The sequence below is a fragment of the Staurois parvus genome, unplaced genomic scaffold (assembly GCF_062004578.1).
Source record: "Staurois parvus isolate SC_StPar_1 unplaced genomic scaffold, SC_StPar_1.0 ptg000006l, whole genome shotgun sequence".
NCBI lineage: Eukaryota > Metazoa > Chordata > Amphibia > Anura > Ranidae > Staurois > Staurois parvus.
This window is the reverse complement of record NW_028317802.1, coordinates 10,359,573-10,382,223: the sequence shown is the minus strand read 5'-3', so window position 1 is coordinate 10,382,223 and position 22,651 is coordinate 10,359,573. Positions and strand designations below refer to the sequence as shown.

The window sequence follows — 22,651 nt, the reverse complement described above, 5'->3', positions numbered from 1 at the left end:
GCTGGGATATACATTACTGTATACATGTCATATCGCTATAATGGAGTGCAGGGGAGCTGGGATATACATTACTGTATACATGTCATATCGCTATAATGGAGTACAGAAGAGCTGGGATATACATACTGTATACATGTCATATCGCTATAATGGAGTACAGGGGAGCTGGGATATACATACTGTATACATGTCATATCGCTATAATGGAGTACAGGGGAGCTGGGATATACATACTGTATACATGTCATATCGCTATAATGGAGTACAGGGGAGCTGGGATATACATTACTGTATACATGTCATATCGCTATAATGGAGTACAGGGGAGCTGGGATATACATTACTGTATACATGTCATATCGCTATAATGGAGTACAGGGGAGCTGGGATATACATTACTGTGTACATGTCATATCGCTATAATGGAGTGCAGGGGAGCTGGGATATCCATTATAGCGATATGACATGTATGCAGTAATGGATATCCCAGCTCCCCTGCACTCCATTATAGCGATATGACATGTACACAGTAATGTATATCCCAGCTCCCCTGCACTCCATTATAGCGATATGACATGTATACAGTAATGTATATCCCAGCTCCCCTGTACTCCATTATAGTAATATGACATGTATACAGTAATGTATATCCCAGCTCCCCTGCACTCCATTATAGCGATATGACATGTATGCAGTAATGGAGTGCAGGGGAGCTGGGATATACATTACTGCATACATGTCATATCGCTATAATGGAGTACAGGGGAGCTGGGATATACATACTGTATACATGTCATATCACTATAATGGAGTACAGGGGAGCTGGGATATCCATTACTGTATACATGTCATATCACTATAATGGAGTACAGGGGAGCTGGGATATACATACTGTATACATGTCATATCACTATAATGGAGTACAGGGGAGCTGGGATATACATTACTGTATACATGTCATATCACTATAATGGAGTACAGGGGAGCTGGGATATCCATTACTGTATACATGTCATATCACTATAATGGAGTACAGGGGAGCTGGGATATACATTACTGTATACATGTCATATCACTCTAATGGAGTACAGGGGAGCTGGGATATACATTACTGCATACATGTCATATCGCTATAATGGAGTACAGGGGAGCTGGGATATACATACTGTATACATGTCATATCGCTATAATGGAGTACAGGGGAGCTGGGATATACATTACTGTATACATGTCATATCACTATAATGGAGTGCAGGGGAGCTGGGATATACAGTTGTGTTCAAAATAATAGCAGTGTGTTGAATAAAGCTCAAAATCCTTCTAATAGCTTTTATTTCCATACAGTCAAATGCATTGGGAACACTACACATTCTATTCCAAATCAAAACATGAAGAAAAATATATCAAATTTGTGTTGTTCCTCTAAAAAAATGTAAGAAAAGTGAATATTAGACTGTTCAAAAAAATAGCAGTGTTTGTATTCTTCTTTACAAACTCAAACATTCACTATATAAACTGAAAAATGTTTGAAGATTTTGCTTTCCTTTGAATCACTTAATTAATATTTAGTTGTATAAGCACTGTTTCTGAGAACTGCTGTACATCTGTGTTGCATGGAATCAACCAACTTCTGGCACCTGTGAACAGGTATTCCAGCCCAGGATGATTGGACTACATGCCACAGTTCTTCTCTATTTCTTGGTTTTGCCTCAGAAACTGCATTTTTGATGTCACCCCACAAGTTTTCTATTGGATTAAGATCCGGGGATTGGGCTGGCCACTCCATAACGTCAATCTTGTTGGTCTGGAACCAAGATGTTGCACGTTTACTGGTGTGTTTGGGGTCGTTGTCTTGTTGGAACACCCATTTCAAGGGCATTTCCTCTTCAGCATAAGGCAGCATAACCTCTTCAAGTATTCTGATGTATTCAAACTGATCCATGATCCCTGGTATGCGATAAATAGACCCAACACCGTAGTATGAGAAACATCTCCATATCATGATGCTTGCGCAACCATGCTTCACTGTCTTCACAGTGTACTGTGGCTGGAATTCAGTGTTTGGGGGTCGTCTGATAAACTGTCTCCGGCCACTAGACCCAAAAAGAACAATCTTACTTTCATCAGTCCACAAAATGTTGCGCCATTTCTCTTTGGGCCAGTCAATGTGCCCTTTGACAATTTGTAACCTCTTCAGCACGTCTTTTTTTCAACAGTGGGACTTTGCGGGGGCTTCTTGCATATAGCTTGGCTTCACATAGGCGTCTTCTAATTGTAACAGTACTCACAGGTAACTTTAGACCTTCTTTGATCTTCCTGGAGCTGATTGTTGGCTGAGTCCTTGCCATTTTGGCTATTCTTCTATCCATTCGAATGGTAGTTTTCGTTTTCTTCCACGTCTTTCAGGTTTTGATTGCCATTTTAAAGCATTTGCGATCATTTTAGCTGAGCAGCCTATCATTTTCTGTACTTCTTTATATGTTTTCCCCTCTTCAATCAACTTTTTAATCAAGGTACGCTGTTCTTCTGAACAATGTCTGGAACGACCCATTTTCCCTCAGTATTTCAGAGAGAAATGCACTGTAATCAGCATGTGCAACATTTGCTGCCTTCCTTCCTTAAATAAGGGCAATAATTGCCACCTGTTTTTCAAAGAATGAATGAACTCACTAATACAACTCCACACTGCTATTATTTTGAACATGCCCCTTTCAATTAGTGATTCAATTACACAGAATCAGCAGCATGCATGTCATGACTGTTGGGTCTGTTGGATTTCTATTACTCTACTACACCTGCTAGTAAATTATTTGCCATGTAGAAATATCATTTCTACCAAAAACAGTGATTGATCAGGTTAGTGATGTCTGACTGCTATTATTTTGAACACAACTGTATGTAAAGTGCTGTGTAAATTGACAGCACTATATAAGTACCTGTAATAATAATCTTTATCAGCAATTCACAGTAAGGATTGGGATTATTTTTATTTTTCTCTTTTATCTTTCTTCCTGCTAGTATATTAGGATACCAAAAAGGAATAAGCATATGGTCTAAAGATGGAGAGGAAGCATCCCATTTATCTGGACTACGCTGTGCCCACCTGTTATCAATCGTATATCACTGAAAAGCTGGATAATAGGAGGGCTAAAATGGTGGAAATTTCCCTAACATTGTTCCAAAAAGTGAAATTGTTGTTTGTTAGTCAAGTAATCCTCTCCTTATAACAAAATAAAGCCCTGTTTCCAGTGGTTATACATTCATTTAATCCAGAAATCTCTACTAGCTCTAAGCCTTTACAGTCATTAGTATTGTGTGTTACACTCACTGGCCACTTTATTAGGTACACCTTGCTAGTGCCAAGAAAATATCCCCCATACCATTACACCACCACCCTTAACTGTTGATACAAGGCAGGATGGATCCATGATTTCATGTTGTTTACGCCAAATGTTGACCCTACCATCTGAATGTCGCAGCAACCAGTTTGCCCATTCTCCTCTGACATCAACGAGGCATTTTTGCCCACACAGCTGCCACTCACTGAATATTGTTTATTTTTTGGACCATTCTCTGTAAACCCTTGAGATGGTTGCACGTGAAAATCACATTAGATCAGCAGTTTTTTAAATACTCAGACCAGCCTGTCTGGCGCAAACAACCATGCCATGTTCAAAGTCACTTAAATCCCCTTTCTTCCCCATTCTGATGCTCAGTTTGAACTTTAGCAAGTCATCTTCACAACATCTACTGTACTTGCCTAAATGCATTGAGTTTCTGCCATGGGTTTGGCAAGCAATTGAACAGGTGTACCTAATAAAATGGCCAGTGAGTGTATATTTACCTGTATAATACAGTGCCTTGAAAAAAGTATTCATACCCCTTAAAAGTTTCCACATTTTGCCATGTTACAACCAAAAACATAAATGTATTTTATTGGGATTTTATGTGATTGACTAACACAAAGTGGCACATAATTGTGAAGTGGAAGGAAACTGATAAAATGTTTTCAAAATGTGTTACAAATAAATATCTGAAAAGTGTGGTGTGCATTTGTATTCAGCCCCCTTTACTATGATACCCCTAACTAAAATCTAGTGGAACCAATTGCCTTCAGAAGTCACCTAATTAGTAAATAGAGTCCACCTATGTATAATTTAATCTCAGTATAAATACAGCTGTTCTGTGAAGCCCTCAGATGTTTGTTAGAGAACATTAGTGAACAAACAACATCATGAAGGCCAAGAAACACACCAGACAGGTCAGGGATGAAATTGTGGAGAAGTTTAACACACGGTTAGGTTATGAAAAAAAAATATCCCAAGCTTTGAACATCTCATGGAGCACTGTTCAATCCATCATCCGGAAATGTAAAGAGTATGGCACAACTGCAACCCTACAAAGACATGGCCGTCCACTTAAACTGACAGGCTGGGCAAGTAGAGCATTAATCAGAGAAGCAGCCAAGAGGCCAATGGTAACTCTAGAGGAGCTGCAGAGATCCACAGCTCAGGTGGGAGAATCTGTCCACAGAACTATTAGTCGTGCACTCCACAAATCTAACCTTTAGGGAAGAGTGACAAGAAGGTCATCGTTAAAAGAAAGCCATAAGAAGTCCCATTTTGAAAGAAGCTATGTGGGGGACACAGCAAACATGTGGAAGGTGCACTGGTCAGATGAGATCAAAATGGAACTTTTTGGCCTAACAGCAAAATGTTATGTGTGGTGGAAAAGTGACACTGTACATTACCCTGAACACACCATCCCCACCGTGAAACATGGTGGTGGCAGCATCTAGTTGTCGGGATGCTTTTCTTCAGCAGGGACAGGGAAACTGGTCAGAGTTGATGGGAAGATGGATGGAGCCAAATAAAGGGCAATCGTAGAAGAAAACCTGTTGGAGTCTACAAAAGACTTGAGACTGGGGTGGAGGTTCACCTTCCAGCAGGACAACCCTAAACATACAGCCAGAACTACGATGGTATGTTTAGATCAGGGCTTGAAAAAGCCACTCGCCAAATGCGAGGAGAAATTCCTCTGTGGCGAGCACAGATGAAGCATGGAGCGACTGCACCTGCGCTCCAAGCCTCATTGTGAAGCCGAGTTCCGGTTTACAACTTCCGGTTTCTGGCTTCTGCGGCACCGCCACTGAGGGGACAGGTGCAGGTGAGGTCCGCTTTCCACCAACGCGGGGGGCTCGGAGGGACTAGGAGTAAGTACTGTATACAACATGTCGTATCACTCTAATGGAGTACAGGGGAGCTGGGATATACATTACACAGTAATGTATATCCCAGCTCCTCTGTACTCCATTAGAGTGATAGGACATGTATACAGTAATGTATGTCCCAGCTCCCCTGCACTCCATTAGAGTGATATGACATGTATACAGTAATGTATATCCCAGCTCCCCTGTACTCCATTATAGTGATATAACATGTATACAGTAATGTATATCCCAGCTCCCCTGTACTCCATTAGAGTGATATGACATGTATACAGTAATGTATATCCCAGCTCCCCTGTACTCCATTATAGTGATGACCTGTATACAGTAATGATTACTGTATACATGTCATATCACTCTAATGGAGTACAGGGGAGCTGGGATATACATTACTGTATACATGTCATATCACTATAATGGAGTACAGGGGAGCTGGGATATACATTACTGTATACATGTCATATCACCATAATGGAGTACAGGGGAGCTGGGATATACATTACTGTATACATGTCATATCACCATAATGGAGTACAGGGGAGCTGGGATATACATTACTGTATACACGTCATATCTCTATAATGGAGTACAGGGGAGCTGGGATATACATACTGTATACATGTCATATCACTATAATGGAGTGCAGGGGAGCTGGGATATCCATTACTGTGTACAGTTTTAGATTTTGGACTATTTATTCTAAAGAAAATTGTAATTTCATAAGCTTTAAGGGGGCAGGCCGGGGGTGGGGTTGGGTGGCGGACCTGGGCACGGTTGGGTGGGGCAACTGGTGGAGAGGTAAGTTTCATGACCGGCTAGGTCTGGACTCCAAATTCCAAGTTACTATGAATAACATCCAAAATACACATGACCGTGCTCCATCCACCACCTGTGTGCGAAGCAAATCAAACGTGCTCAATCCCTTTCCCTTACATGCAAGACATGCCCCTTACCCTGCATGTCTTGTGAATAGCCTTTTCAAAATCATGTAATCAATGTGCTCAATCTCCTCCCCGCTTCTTCATGAATTCTCAGTGATCATAAAAGATAAACATACTCCCATAGTGCAGTGTTACTTGAAAGATCAATTTAATAATACAAAATTGCGCTTACATAAGTTTGAGGTACAAACAGCTTGATTCAACCAAGTTGACTGCCTATGAGGAAGTCGATTGAATGACGAAACAAGTCAGAAGGACGTGACATCAGACGCAACCAGGGGCGAACGGACAACTCATGGGGCCCCCGGGCAATAGGGGATGATGGGGCCCCTGTGTCTTTGCCCAAATTCAAAAAAGCCTATGAAAAAGGTACCAGGGGCATCTCATGGGGCCCCCTACTGACCCCGGGCCCTCGGGCATTGCCTGAGTTTCCAAATGGTCAGTCCGCCCCTGGACACAACCGAAAGTACCGCGGTGGCTATTTTGGAGATTGGTTGAATCAAGCTGTTTGTACCACAAACTTATGAAAGTGCAATTTTTTATGTTTATCTTTTATGATCACTGAGATCATGAAGAAGCGGGGAGGAGATTCACTATCTTGATTACATGATTTTGAAAAGGCTATTCACAAGACATGCAGGGTAAGGTGCATACCTGAAAGGGAAGGGATCGAGCAGGTTTGATTTGCTTTGCACACAGGTGATAGTCACGAGTATTTTGGATGTTATTGACAGCAAAAGAGTGAAATACACATTTTCACCCTAAGAGGGTAAGAGTATTTAGGGGAAGAGCGGTGGACACTTGTATATTGTATATTACTCATTGCACACAGGTGCACATGTAACACATTTGTATAAGAAATACTACACTATATTAGTTTTTTCTTTTTGGAGATTTGGATCAGTACACTGGAAGATGAAAGGAGACATATTCTATGGTATACAACATATTCTGGTTAAAGAGATCTTGGTAAGAAGACAGGAAGATTGGAGTACAAAGTGGTGCGCTGTTTGCATATAAAGATTTTTTTTACCCAGGGGGGTATTGGACTGTCAGCTGCACTTTCGTTTATGTTGTATTTTGTGGCACTTTATATAATTTTGAAGACTTGAAAATTGCTGTTCACAGATGCTCTCCATCCAATCTCACAGAGCTTGAGCTATTTTACAAAGAAGAATGGGCAAAAAATTAACTCTCTAGATGTGCAAAGATGGTAGAGACATCCCCAAAAAGACTTGCAGCTGTAATTGCAGCGAAAGGTGGTTCTACAAAGTATTGACTCAGGGGGCTGAAAACAAATGCACACCACCCTTTGAGATAGCGATTTGTAAAAATTTAAAAAAACATTTATCATTTTTCTTCCACTTCACAATGTGTCACTGTGTATTGGTCTATCATATAAAATCCCAATAAAATACATTTACGTCTTTGGTTGTAACATGACAAAATGTGGAAAATTTCAAGGGGTATAAATACTTTTACAAGGCACTGTATATAAAAGCCATAGGATTGGAATGGATAGTCTGGACTTTGTGGCAGAATCAGTTATTCGCTCTCCCTTCTTGTTAGCATTCTTTTCTATGCTTAATTTTTTTTTTATTTGTCCATGTAACTGATAAGCATGCAGCATGTAATAATGTAACTGAAAAGCTTGCATTAGAGTCAGAAAGCACAGGAGGTCATCAGCTGATGATTTCTGGCCAGATCAGCAAGTATTTTTTTTTTGCACTTATCGTATACAACGATCAGCCATTACTTTATGACCACTGACAGGTCAAGTGAATAACATTGATTATCTCAGTACAATGTTATCTGACAGTGGGTAGGATATATTCGGCAGCAAATGAACATGATTTTCCTGAAGTTGATGTGTTGAAAGCAGAAAAAATGGGCAAGCGAAAGGATTTGAATGACTTTGACCAGGGCAAAATTGTAATGGCTAGATAACTGGGTCAGAGCAGCTTCAAAACTGTAGTTCCTGTGGGATGTTCTCAGTCTGCAGTGGTCAGGATCTACGAAAAGTAACCAAGGAACAAAAACAAGCATACTGGCAACAGCGTTGGCAGCCAAAGCTCGCTGATGCACATGAGGAGTGAAGGCTGGCCTGTGTAGCGGCTGTAGCTTAACTTGCTTAAACAGGTAATGGTGGTTCCAACAGAAAGGTGTCATAACACACAGTGGATCACAGTTTGTTGACTATGGGGCTGCATAGCTGCAGACTAGTCAAGGTGTCCTACTGACTCATGTCAATAGCAAAAAAAAGCCTACAATGAGCACGAGCATGAGAACTGGACCACGAAGCAATAGAAGAAGGTGGCCTGGTGTGATGAATTAAAGAATGGCTTGAGGAGCATAATGAGTTCAAGATGGTGACTTGGCCTCCAAAATCTCCAGATTCAATCCAATCAAGCATCTATGGAATATGCTGGAAAAACAAGACCAATCCACAGACCTCACAACATACAGGCCTCAAAGGATCTGCTACTGATGACTTGGTACGAGATACCACAGCATACCTTCAGAGTACTAGTAGAGTCCACGCTTTGACAGGTACAATAAAACAATTTCACTGGTATATTTAACAATGAAAATGGACTAGATAAAGAGTGCATTGTTAGGGTGTTCTTTCCTTTAACCACACCAAAAAGTAAACCAAAAAAAAAGGTTTAAAAGCTTAAGAAACCACATTAAAAAAAAAAAGGTTTAGACAGTTCATGACCTTAACAGATGTGCTGTATGTTTAATAAAAAAATAGATTTTTAATAAAATAAAAACTAAAAAGTTTAGTTATGTTGGTGTATAAGAATCACATGGTCCCTGTAGATATCAGACTTTCTGATTGAAAATCACTAACAGTGTATACAGGTAGTAGTTTTAAAATGATTTGCGCTGCATGCATTAGAAAATGGTTGAAAGCTATGTGATATTTTATTCATACTCAGATTTCCCTCAGGAACTATTTGGACTGGAATGGTTTCTCAGCTTGAGCATGGTGAATTAAACACTTAGTAGGGAATGTTTTGGAAAATATATGCAGACCAGCCTTAAACTATGAAAATACTTGCGTAAGTAAAATCTTCCATGAACATGACATTGTGTGATAACCTAGGAACGGAAAATGCAACTGACCACAAACATCAGCATGTGGACTCCGGTGTATGCAGTTTTAACTGACAGATGATACAGCTGTCAAAGGTTGTAATGACATGTTTGAAAAATATTAGAGACTGTTCGCTTGTTACATCAGTGCTCCTGTGGCTGGCAGCAACTCATGAGCAACAGGATTGCAAAGAGAGCAGAGAGAACACTCATATCGGCTACCATGGACTTGCTCACTAGGCAAACCACCGAGGTATCAGTCTCTTGCTGCTCTGGCTTGCAAGATTCTGCAGTGTTTCATTCTGGAATTGATCAACACCAGAGGTGCATGTGAGTGCTCCCTTTAGCCATTTCATCAGCTAAATAATCACTAATGTGACATGGACCTTCAAGTATATTTGTACTTGTTAGGCTTCTTGCAGACTTCTGTGGTGGATCACTTTTTAGCGAGCAGTATAGCAGTGGCTGACGGGCCTTCAGGAGATACTACTGCTGCCTTCTGAATGTTTGTTTTTACTTTTGTTTTTAAATTGCAATTTTACATTGCAGGACTGTGCCTCAAATTCAAGCTGAGCATTTGGCTTGTGGTTTGGCCCTTCTGAACTCAATGGGCAGCTTTGTCAGACTATGCCACCTGTCAAACTCTGCACCCTGTGCTAAAAATGCCGCAAGTGGAAAGCCAAGCATCGAAGCCATGGCATGTGTACAACCCCGCCTGATTGTATTGCTAAAATCTGGTTGGGCAGCCAGGGGGTGTAAAAACCGTGGCTAGGCCACCTGTCTGAGAGAGCCATTAAAGCTAAACTCCTGTCAAATCTTTTCATTAGTTCTTAAGAATGAATAGCAGTTGCAATCTGTCAGATTTAAATTGCTGTTTGTGTTCCCATTCCCATTGGTGAGATTTCCCTTTACTTTCCAGGCTTGAACTATTAAAAGAATTGAGGGGAAATCTTCATAATAATATGATATTGCCATTGTTCCCTGTCCCCGTGACTGAGAAGAAGACATCACAAAGATTTTTAGGCTTTGGGTCTCTGTTGAGGTTATATCACGGTTTGCACCTTTCTTCCAAGAGATGGCCATACCCTTAATTTCCAGTCCTGCTGCTTGTATATGACTAATGGCTTGTGTTACTGACAAATAAAATATTTGCATATTATGCATGGCATGTTCTGGGGCCCCAATACACTTAGGAATACATTGAAGGTGCCTTCATTTTATGCATGGTGCCACTCTACACAAGGGACAGGTTAACTCTAATGTTTAGACATGCAGGGTGCTGAATAGAACAATAGAATACAAAAAAGCAAAAAGGTATGTATTGTGAATAAAAACACAAAGAATAGGTTTTTTTTGTTTTTTATTAACATTTTAAACAAAATATGACATGATTATAATCCCCACAAAAAAAAAAAAAGACTGAAAATAAGCTACGCAAACATGATATGTTTTCTGTGGTACAAACACATATAATGTTTACATTAAATGAAAGTCTCTATAATCACGTGATGAGATGTCTGATATGCCAGCTTTGGCCTTTATGACTTCAGGAAAAAAAACAAAAACTAATAAATGACAGCAAAATAAAGAGTGGAATGTATTATGATAGCTCTATATAACTAAAACAGCTTGAGCGTTCAAGATATGGCAGCTTATAATGGTGGCTCCTTAGGTAATCATAGCTTAAAGGGAAACTGCAGGCAAGACCCAACTCAAAAAGTACATATGCAAACGGTTTTACCTGGAAAATGATTTCCATGGTAGTGTATCTACCCTGCTGTGCTGTATGGCTGCAAACTGTGCCACTGCACCAACTTCTGTCTGCTGTTTGGATGACTAGTGAATATCACCACATAGCCATGTCCACACTAAGTTCTTTTCCCCTTGCAACAAAGTTAAGTATCTTACATTTCCCCCTGTCTGCTTATAAAGCAGGTGGCTCCCCACTGCAAATCAGATTTCATCATTCAGCTGGCAATCACACAAGCTTAACTAAAAAAGAAGTCCAAGAGAGAACCTAAACGTGTGTTATGGTTATTGTAATATATTGGCCAGGAGTTATACATGAAGACCGGAAGTTCTGTAATCCAGATTAAAAGCTATGCAATTCAGCCTATATTCTAAAAGAAGACGTTATCGAATTGGCGACCTAGTTGTGGAAATTATATACTGTAGGTGCTGAAAATCGACCTTCTGTGCATTAAGGATCACAAATCAAAATTAGCAGCAATCTTTTTAAGGGTTAAATGGACAGCTTACCCCAAATAAATTTTTTTTAGCTTTTGGTAGAAGTCAGGGAGCAAATCTTCCAAGAACTTCAGTTTTTTCTTTACAGAAAAAGCTAGAAGAGGAGTGGGAACATCAAAATAGTTTAGCAGAAGCAAGGCAGTGAACTACAGAAGAAACAATCTTGCTACTGCAGGCATCTCTACAAGTTAAGACAGCCAGTGACAAATCCCTGTAAATGGAAACATCAACTTTTGGTGATTTGCCCTTTAAAGCAACTCTGTCACTAACATGGAAATGCACATATAAAGGTTCCCTGCAAAAAAAAGACACTTAATTCTTCCACTTCCTACGCCAATATACTGAAAAGTGTAGTACTCTTGGTTCCCTTTGGCTTCTACAAACTGCAGAATACAGTAGAGACATAGCGGTGGCATAGGGGTCAGCAGAAGGAACCACTGAGTACAGTAGAAACTACTCTTAGAAGAATCAGATTCTGAAGTTTCTTCAAGTTTTGGTATCTCTCAGTGCAGGCAGTGTGGGAGATGAGCATTAGGTGTCTTGTTCTGCACTTTTATCTTTATTTTGGCAACAAGGTTGCTTAAAAAAAAAATAATATTGTGGTGCTTTCGCTGAAATCTACCAGTAAATGCAGATAGCTGCCATTTATGCATGCTGGCTCTAGAATGGTAGACTAGCTTAGCAGGGCACAGACTATATACTAAATTCTAATAAATTGTATGGTATGCTGGTGTTTTCTTAAAAATAGCAACTTCACTCAAAATAGATTTTATCATTAGGTAGAATGGAGCAAGGAACAGTTTGTTGATGGATCCTCTATCTAGGATACCAGCAGGGAGATATTTCCCTACCTCAAACAGGGCTGTATCAGACTGAATTCAGTTGATTACCAATAAATGTCCTCAGTGCTGGACTAACAGTGCAGACAGGTATGCTGTATCTTACTTTCCAGTGGTTTCCCATAGGAATATATAAGCAGTTCCCAGGACAGTGACAATGGTAGTCTGAAGCTCAGCCTGTTCTAACTCTCCTTTGGGTGGGAGCAGAATTCCATGTCAGGGTTTCAGATAGCAGTAAACACCTGTCGGGGGTTTAAATTCTGAATCTCTCTAACCAAAACACATCAATCTTTTTAGATCTAATTGCCCTTTTGAAACAGGCGCTTGGATGCATCAGTTTGTAGAACCACAAAGACTGTTTACACGTAGATCCTTTAATAAACATACATGAGTGTGAAACACTGACAATACTATGTAATAATGTCTCTTAGGCATATCTGGTAAATGAAGGGGAGCCCAGCACCCAAAAATACAGGATTGTAGAAAAAATAATACATTTCAGGAATAAACTAAAATACCAAAATAAAACTAAAATCTTGTAAAACTAAAGCACAGTCTTAATCGTAGCGCGAGCTTTGATGAGGAAAAAAAATGCAGGAATCCTAGTTAAAACAAATATACAGATTATTCTCTCATATGAAGATTTTACTTGACGTACAGAGATTTACAAATGCTGCATTAAAAAAAAAAAAACACCTGGAGCATTTTATTCCAATGTAAAAGATTTTGGCAAACCGGATTGTAAAATCATACACAGAAACAAACTCACAAAATGTGCAATGCTTGAATTAGAGATCCTATCTAAGAAAATAGCCTTCTGGCAATACTTGCAAGCCTCAAAGGCAATCTATTAATACATAATGTGGAGTCAAACAAAAAAAAGCTTGCTATTCAGTATGCTATGTGAATAATTATGATCATAAAGATAATAAATGCCAAATCCACCTGAAACGGTTAGCTGAGTGGGGTGGAAGTTGGCGGGTTAAATCGCCTGCCTGATTTTTTTTTAAAGGCTCCAATGGCAAACTGTCCTGCAACAGATATGTGTCTGTCTATTCTACAATACTGAAGGTAATACTCTTTAAGAGTTGCCTTTCCTTGTATGTTTGTCCTACATTATGAATATTTAATTGAGAGGCATGACACTATCGACTGGCTTTGTCTTAGCTGTAGCATTTGGGTGGGGAAAGCTCATTACTCAACTCCAAGCAAGCATGTGACTATGCTTGACAGCAACCTTTAAGATGTAAATACCAGTTTTGGGTAACCTCTGATAAAAAAAAAAAAAGCCAGTAACTTCGCAACTAGGGATGAGCTGAATAGAGAATGCAGAATGTAATTTTAGGCTTTACAGGCATTATGCTTTCTCCAAGTTAGTGACTCACTAGGTAGTAAGTTCAGAATTAGGGTTGCCAGTTCTCCAGCCTGCACCTGTCAACAATGGAGGCTCCCATTTTTCTAACTTCGCAGATTTTCTTTTAGGCAAAAGATCACCAAGTATTAAATGGAGTGTAGTGTGCACACTACTCCACTTCTGTGCTCTCATTCTACCTGCATAATGTCCAGGTCCACACATTTCAAGAATTTTCTGGTTTGCTTTTGAATTAATTTCCCATGTTTTTTAATGGAAAAACCTACTGACTTACTAAGGAAGGTGAGGCAGCGTGCAGTAGCCCATGAAAAACAATCAGATTTCACTTCAACACATTAGCTCAGCTGAGGAGTTTCTATGGGTCCCTGTTTTTCTGGCCTCATTTCGGTATTTTGTTGGCCTGCATGCATGTTTTGTAAGTTGCAAACCCAAAAAGTTCTTAGATCAGGATTTTTAACTGATAATCACCCAGATCCACCAAACTTAGCTGATTGTGTTACATGGTTTTCCTTGTTAGGTGGGCTTCTTAATTGTCTACATTCATACTCATTAGTGTAGCTAAATAAAAAATTATACCTTGCTAAAATTAGTCATTTTTAAAGAATGACGAAAATTTGCTTCTGTGCTGTGCAATCCGTGTTCTAAAAAAAAGGTTGTTCTGCTTTTTTTCACCATTGTTAATTGGACAAGATGGAGGCACACAGAGGGGGAGATTTACTAAAACTGGTGCACTCAGAATCTGGTGCAGTTGTGCATGGTAGCCAATCAGCTACTAACCTCAGCTTGTTCAATTAAGCTTTGGCAATAAAACCTGGAAGCTGATTGGTTTCTGTGCAGAAGTGAGCCTGATTTTGCACTCTCCAGCGTTAGTAAATAAACCTCAGCATCTCACAGCTTTCCAAACTTTATTAGATAAGCCCCTTGTATCCTGAAACTTGATATTCTCTACCACGTGTTGCAGTTTTCAGGTAAAATTTTTTTCCTATGCTTTCTATTAGAGGGTGCTGGTGCTTAGATTCAATGTTATTTATACAGTGATAAGTCACTCAATATTTATATTAACAGCCTATAGAACTGGTTTTACAAAGTTGAATATGAAAGGAAAGTTGGCCAAGCCAGCTTTTTAGGAAGGCTTTTATTGACCAAGATCAGCTATTATGAAAAATATCTGCAACACATGTACGTCTGCAGTCAGACTTTTGCTTACAACTTTTTAAAAACTATGATTCCTATCGAGTTTACCCTAACGCACACCTCAAGTGAACCATGTAAGTGCCTCTTTTCAAACATTCTATAAAAGACCATCTGGTACTGATACAGTACAAGAGGGCTAACTGTTAACAAGAGGCATATAATAATGCAAGCAATTCTCTGCCCCAAATTATATTACTATTACGTGAACGCCTCTAGAAATAATTTCCTACATATATTATTCCTAGAAATTCATAATATTTTTATATTACGTATAAAATACCAGTTAAATGACATTGTACAGCATTTCAAAAATGGTGTAAAACATATACATACTTAATTTGCAGTGTTCGACTAAGCATTTCTGTGCACTTCTGTGGTTGTAATAAGAGCATGGACATTGTCCAGAAAAAAAATATACAGCTGGACAACTGAGGAGAAGTTGAGTAGCTTGCTGGAAGTATGGACTGGTCAGTCAATGGTTGAAGTCTCAGTGTAAGGTGGTTTCTTTTTACATTCAAGCAAATGTGTAAAAAAAGTACAAAAACATACACATTTCAAGAGATTTGTAACCATGAGCAGAATCAATATAAAAATGGTGTGCAAAGGTATTCCAAAAGTGACACAGTGTAAAATTAGAGAAGTTTGTCATGATACTGAAATGTGATGATATAAGACTGGCCAAGTTGCTGGTTCATGTAATGACTGTCGGGGAGCTTCCTAGAAACCACCAGTCTCAAGTTTCATATTTAACATTTCACATAATCTTTAAATAGGGGTTATCACAAGCAAAAAAATTGTATGATGCCCTAAACCACTGGGCAACACAGCTAGTCAGGTATACAAAAGTATCCACAGTAATGAAACTGCTTTCATCTGATCCATCATGTGAAATTTTTCTGACATATGGCAAAAAAAACAATTGCAGCAGAAGGAACCTGAGGTCAGGAAAGTCAAATGAAAAGTCAACATCTTCATTTTATCCCCTATTTTAAACCTAGAAAAAAAAATCACTGAAAAACTAATTTATTTGGTTGGACCATAGCAATGTTTAAACTGCTGACCAAGGAGAAGAGGAGCTATCCCCCTATTTCAACTGTACGGAAGCAATTCTTGTGTGTCATGGAGTAAAGCATGACACAACATGGAGATCATTCTTTTTCCTAAAAATGGTTAGGTTTGTTTTGTAATAAATAAAAATCTCTCTCTCAAATGACCTAAGCCTTCAGGGCCATCAAAACAATTCAAAAAATACAACATGTAGAGCTTTAGCTTCCACCTCTATAAAAATATATTGTAAGAGGTATGAGCCTGGCCATATTCTACCTAACTTGAGTGTCGCCTGCGACAATAAAGTGTGGACTGGGGTAATTACAACTTTCTTATGTATAACAACTGTTTTTGTTGAAAGCTCTTGCAGAACAGTTGCCAATCTTTCCCCTTTTATATTTAAAAAAAAAACAAAAAAACAACTACTATAACTTCAGTGTGTTGGTCATGCCACACTCAGGTCCAGGTGGATGAAGATGTGTTGACTTCCATCATTCTTCGCAAAATTTGTCTGACACAAAAAACATGCATAGCCAACCTTAGCTATCTAGTGCAACTAGAATTTCATCTAAAGTTGTCTAAAATATCACATCTGTTATTGTACATAATGTAAAAGGAGGGTGAGCTTTCCAATGGCAATGAAGGTAGTAGAGAACAAATATGGCCTCGATTGTTAGACTTTGGAAGAGGTTTGATTATTTCATTCATGTTTAGCAGAAAATACATCACAGAAAGTTAGAACCAACATTTTGTGCAGAATGGGTGAGCTCTTTAGGAAATGAAAGTAAATATCAATTCCTCTTTCAGATCAGCCAGTGTACCTAATGATTCCAGCAAACTGGATTATCACAGCGATACCATCATAAATAAAAAGTCATTACAGTGATATCAACATTCTTTCCTTTAGAGGTAAGCAAAAAAAGATTAAGGCAGTACTGTATTTACATTAGTTCATACTTTGGTTAGATACTAATTCTATCCTATGACTGTACACTTGTAGGTCGTTTTAACTACTCAGGGTTTACCTTGCCGATTTAACTGCAATCATGCCCACCACACTGTACCATATAACCAGATGACATTAACAACCTCTGCCACAAAAATGATTTTACGCTAAAAAAACAAAACATTCAAGTGAGAAAAGACCACTGATTAGTACACTTCTTCCAATAAATGGCCAATGACCAATTAGACATGAATATAAAATTTCAAATCCCCCTGTTGACACAAAAGTTTTAAAAGGGTCTTTGGTGGCAAAAGTCTTCTCCAAAGATCCTGGAAGATCTCCTACGCTCAGAACTGTAAAGTGCATTGCACACTGCCTGGTTAATTTGCCCGAGTGAGCATATCCTGGCTGTCCTCATGAACTGTATCCATTTCAACTAAATCATCCTCAGTTGTCCTCTTCTTCTTAGCACCTACTGACACTAGTGCATCATCCTTTGTCAGTTCAGATGCTAGCAACGAGGTAACGGCACAGCCAGCTTTCCGATTCGCTGCAAAGGAAAAGGAGAAAAAAAACTATTAGAAAAAAGAATTTTGCAGGAGGCAAAAATGATTTAAAATTATAAGGTTTACTTGCCAATTATGACCTGTGGCTGGAACTGTACTTATTTTGTTTAGTGTAACTCAAGATAAATGAATATGCAGGCTTGAAAAGAACAATCAAGGTATAGAGAATTTTTATATATAGTTACAGTACAAGAGGTTGCAAAAAGAAAAAAAAAGTATTAAAGATTTAAGCTAAGGTGCAAATTGCTACTGAAATGAAATCTAACCCACTTCAATTACTTCACATTTTAAAAATAAATTTTGACAAGATGATTTGATTTGGCCGTGCACAGTATAAATTGGATATGATAACTTGCCTAATTTAAGAAGAGGTGTCGTTATACCCAAGAAAAATCTAGAGTGCCTATTCTACATCATAAAATATGGTATTAAGGAATTAAGATCAGTCATTTTAGGCCACTGTATCATATATTCTCAAGGGTCCATTAACACTATGCATTGTGTTAATGCACTCAAAATCTTTGATCATATAAAGTACAATTCTTAAAAAGAAAAAAATAAATGGCCATTTTTTTTGCAGGTAAAGAAATGTGCAGATACCTTTTTTTCTTTTTTTTTTTTTTTTTTGAGCATGGAAAGCATTGCATCAGCAGATCACTGGTGCCATGATAAACTCTTGCAACCCTGTCCCTGTATGTCTGCGCCTGTACATCCCATGTGGGCAAGCAGATACAGTCTGACGGGAAGACTCAATGAACTACCACAGCGCTCAACAGCGCCATGGTTGTTCATTGACAACTACAAGCCCACAGCGTAAAGGCTGTCAGGACTCATGGTTCATTCATTCACAGAACTCTTTGAATGAATGACACTGCTGTGTGGCCGAAGACAGCTAGTACGGAGGGGGGAAAATTGGGCAGCAGCTGCAGTGATGGGAAAATGTTACATGTCCCACCCTAAAAACGATTGGAACGTGTCACATGTTCTCAAAGGTGAACTTATCCTTTTAATAACTGACTGGACACCCTTAAAATATCATAGTTCACATTTGAGTCATTTGGTGGACAAGCTCCTTGTTTCACAGTTCTTGAGAGGGTTAGGTCTTTTTTTTTTTTTTTTAGAAATCTCTTTCTATTTCCAAATGGTTGTGATTGTGCATTTTTATGTAGGCAGTTCTAGAATTCTAGTTTTTTCTGTATATACATTATCTCATAATTTTTCTGTCATCTTACTTTTGAGATGACACCTTAATGTTTAGATTAGGCCACTTTCTCAGTCATGCGAGTGCATCCAAGCACTTATGAGTCCAAAGTCTTTACTTTATAACTGGATTGTAGCAGAGAAAATCTAATGCATTTCAGAGGCCAAACAAACTCTCTCCATCAGGGCTCAGCAATTTTGCATAAATTGACTCAGATAAGCAGATATCAGACTAATTGGCAGTTTTCAGCTTGGAACAGTTTCAAATGGCAGGTTATACAAGTGGAAACACCACAGAAGAAGCTACCTTCAACAACTGTTCTGATCGGTATGCATATAGATGTTAAACACCGCCATTACAAATCAGGCAGTCATACCCAACTTAAATACTAGTTCCAGCACAATGGCTGAATAGGTTGTTCATTACTCTAAAAAATATCATGGGCTAAATGAGACAATGAACAGTTGCTTCCATCACATTGCTAAATACTCAGTACATTCTTTTAAACTATAAAGCTCACCGTTCCTTCATGGGTGTTAAAAGAAATTAGATGTTCTTAAAGCCCAAGACTTACCCTGGTTAAAGCAGTTATACATTCCATTGCGGAAAAAGCAATCCCCGTTATGCTGGCTTTATTTTAGATTTGGCAAATGTGTTCTTTTACACCTCTGGCCCCCTTGGATTTCTCACAGACCCCAGCACTATGGTCATGTCTCTGTATTCCTCTCCTTCACGATATTCACAAAATATGCAGCCCTGGGCTTCATTTGGTAAATGGCCAATAGTAGAGGAAGGCAGAGACAAGACTGTGGCTCTGGGGTCTTTGAAACCGGAAGCACTTATATCCAAGAAGACCATAACTACAGAGGGAGCTGTACTAATCCATCACAACAGAGGGAGTTCTTGATTGATAGAAGAAATCTTAAACTTTGTGGTTTGTAATAGTACTACTTGGACTTTGAAGAAGGGGACATACCCCGAAAGCTTGTCCTCAAAATTGTATGTTAGTGCAAATAAAAAAAGTATCACGGACAGTACTCATTTGATTGATAGAAGAATGCTTCTACATAAGGTTATAAACAGACAATTACGGAGGTTAATGGAAGCAGTCAGGCTGTAGGTCACAGCAGGAGGAAAGCACAGATGCCTGCAGATAAAGTACAGTCCTATTTATTTTTTTTGCAGTCCAAGAACTAAGTGATCTGCGCTGAAAAGGCAGTTACAGTAGCGTAATGAAGTGGTTTTAACAAACACTAAACCACAAACAGAACATGTGCAAGCTCTGCTCAAAATAAAACATAGAGAATGTTGTACAATAGTGAGGATAAACCATTTTGCACTAGGACTGTTAAATGGCTCCTTTAACAACTACTGCTCTAGCCTTATTCAGCCAGTCCAATATTTAGTAGCTGAGAAAGAACCCTTTTGCCTTCAGTCAAACTTCAATACAACCATGGAAGCTATGTTAAATGTTTGGAACAGTAAAGAGTAATTCTGATTTACACACATAGCACTGTAGAAAGAATTAGCCATCTGAAAATTAAATGCGTGCGTATGATCATGCAAAATTCATGCAAAATATAAAACATGCAAGGTCACAGCACAAAGAAATTGCAACCCAGCCACACTAAGCAATACAGCTCTTAAATAAAAACCTTTTGCAAACATTAAAGAAGGGAAAAATAAACTGCATTTATAATATACTGTCTCATAATAATATTGCATATCAAAAGGGTTCCAGTCACTCAGAAAACTGGTTCTGTTCTGGTTGAAGAAATATTGCAGAAAAGAAAAATGTACTTCTATTGTGTATAGATAACATTTTTTTCTTTTAGTCCCACTGCCTAAAACTCATGCTGCATTATTTATAATACGAAGTCAGTAAAGAAAATTTGCAGCTACGTATTGCAAGCAGAAAGGTGAAGCAGTTACAATTCAGTACATTGTGACTACTAGAAGAAAAGAAAATTGTTCTAGAAGTTAACATTTCTAAAAGTACATTTTCAGTTTTTGGCTGAGTAAACTGAAAAAAGGTGCACTTTTCCTTTTCAGGCCTTCATTCTATCCCCAGCATTTCTGTTACATTATACACTATATATCTAATATGCAGCTACCCATGCAATCTTCCCTGAAGTTCCTGTCTAGCAACTTTTCAAAGTCTTTCCAGTAGGCCGTCAAGCTATAGAGATTTCCATTTAAAGCGAATACAATTATAACTGTGGATTAGGCTCAGGACTGGGATTTTTTTTTTATTTTTATCAATTGACTGACAACTGTATTTTTGGTAGGTGTTTAATATTAAAAGAAAACACTGGTGGAAAAGGCCTTTTGGAAATCAATTCTGTAAATACAGTGGGGAAAATTATTTGATCTCCTTCAGATTTTGTAAGTTTGCCCACCCCAAATGAAGAGTCTAATTTTTATACGTATTTTAAATGATAGAGACAGACTATCAACCAAAAATCTGGAAAAAACACAATACAAATGTTATAAATTGAGCTGCAGTTCAGCGAGTAAAATAAGTATTTGATCCCCAAGAAAAACATGATTGTTGGCAAGCACAGAGGTAAGACATGTCAAATAATTATTTTCCCCACTGTACATCAGTGCAGATTCAGTTCCACCAGGATTAAAATTAACCCAATCTTACTGGAAATGTTCCTAAGGTACCATCAGTGCTAAAATGCAGGCATATTGTTGGGCCTGTAAATACCAGTGAGGGTCTATAAATCAATTTATAGGCCTCTGTACCTGAAGCCTTGACTTCTGTTCACGTCAAGATTAAGCTCTGCCCCTCCAATAACAATGCTCTGCCTTAATATAAAACTTATTCCAGAGCCTCTTCTGCTCATTGAAGTTCTGCTATTAGTTTAACACTTATGGACATAGGTGGGGTTCCATAATATAATATTCATACTATATATGTTTTATATGGTTATTCCCATTTCTGACTGGTCATTTGTGAAATACGTTAGTTATACCTACAGCCACCATCCATCTAAACAATCTGTCGTATATTATGTGATAGTTGTCTGATGTATATCCTGAAATATTAGATACCAGTAACTGGATGGCAGATTGCATGTATACAGATATATTCTCTCTTTCTCAAAAAAATCATTTTTTGGCTTCTTTGCAAACCTTTTAAAGGAGCAAACTTTTTTGTATATGAATTGACTCAAATAAAGATTTTTTTACTTTATAGCTCTGGCTTTGATTGTAATGGATATAACATATTGACACCTCAAATATCCCCCTTTTTGCAAATATGTTTAGTATCTAACTGGCAGGATAATTTATCCTATCTACCAGAGGGAACTAAGTGTACCCTATACAGGGAACTATGCCAGCAAAAATGTTCAACCTAATCAGGTTTTGCAGTTTTTTTAAAAGCCCTTAGAGATTATTTTACCATCCTTATAAAATTATAATTCATGAAACAAACAAAACTGTAATTACTATGAGTTGTATAAAAATGAAACGGTTTTAAAATCACTGCAGTTAAATCTACAGGGATCAATTTAATTCCAAAGATGTGAAATTTATCATTCAAAATTTTTCTATCCATAATATATATCCAGAATATAATGTACATTTCTATTTTTCAGGGCTAATCAGGTAAAGATTAATTTGTTTTAAAAAGAAAAAAGGTAAACAATGTAAATGTTAGTAAAATAAACTAACATTTAAAAATAAATACATATAGGTGCAGGATTCAGAAATTAGTGTTTAGATGTGTAGTATAATTAACAAAAATCAAAATCTAAAACCGTAATCTATTGGCTTGAGAGATTCTACTGGTACATCTGACAAATTGCACCAATACTTGGTGGTCAATGGCCATTTCAAGGCATGACATTTAAATTAAAAAGGCAACTGTCAATATTTATGTTTGCATTATTACTCAGGACACATTGCTTTTTGTGCCCTATTTGCAAAAAGCTGATGTCAGTCTACGTGTTTTTGGCTTTT

At 38.2% G+C, this 22,651-nt stretch overlaps 1 protein-coding gene across 2 annotated transcripts in view; it reads right to left on the bottom strand.

Annotated features, from left to right (window-relative positions):
• Positions 1-12,711: 12,711 nt before the first annotated feature.
• LOC149474328 (protein diaphanous homolog 1-like) overlaps positions 12,712-22,651 on the bottom strand; it is a 48,028-nt gene continuing 38,088 nt past the window's right edge. For both annotated transcript variants that reach the window (XM_089656851.1, XM_089656797.1), the window contains one exon: positions 12,712-17,462. In XM_089656851.1, coding sequence (XP_089512977.1) covers positions 17,424-17,462 — 39 coding nt within the window. In that variant the 3' untranslated portion in view covers positions 12,712-17,423. The remainder of the gene's footprint in view (positions 17,463-22,651) is intronic.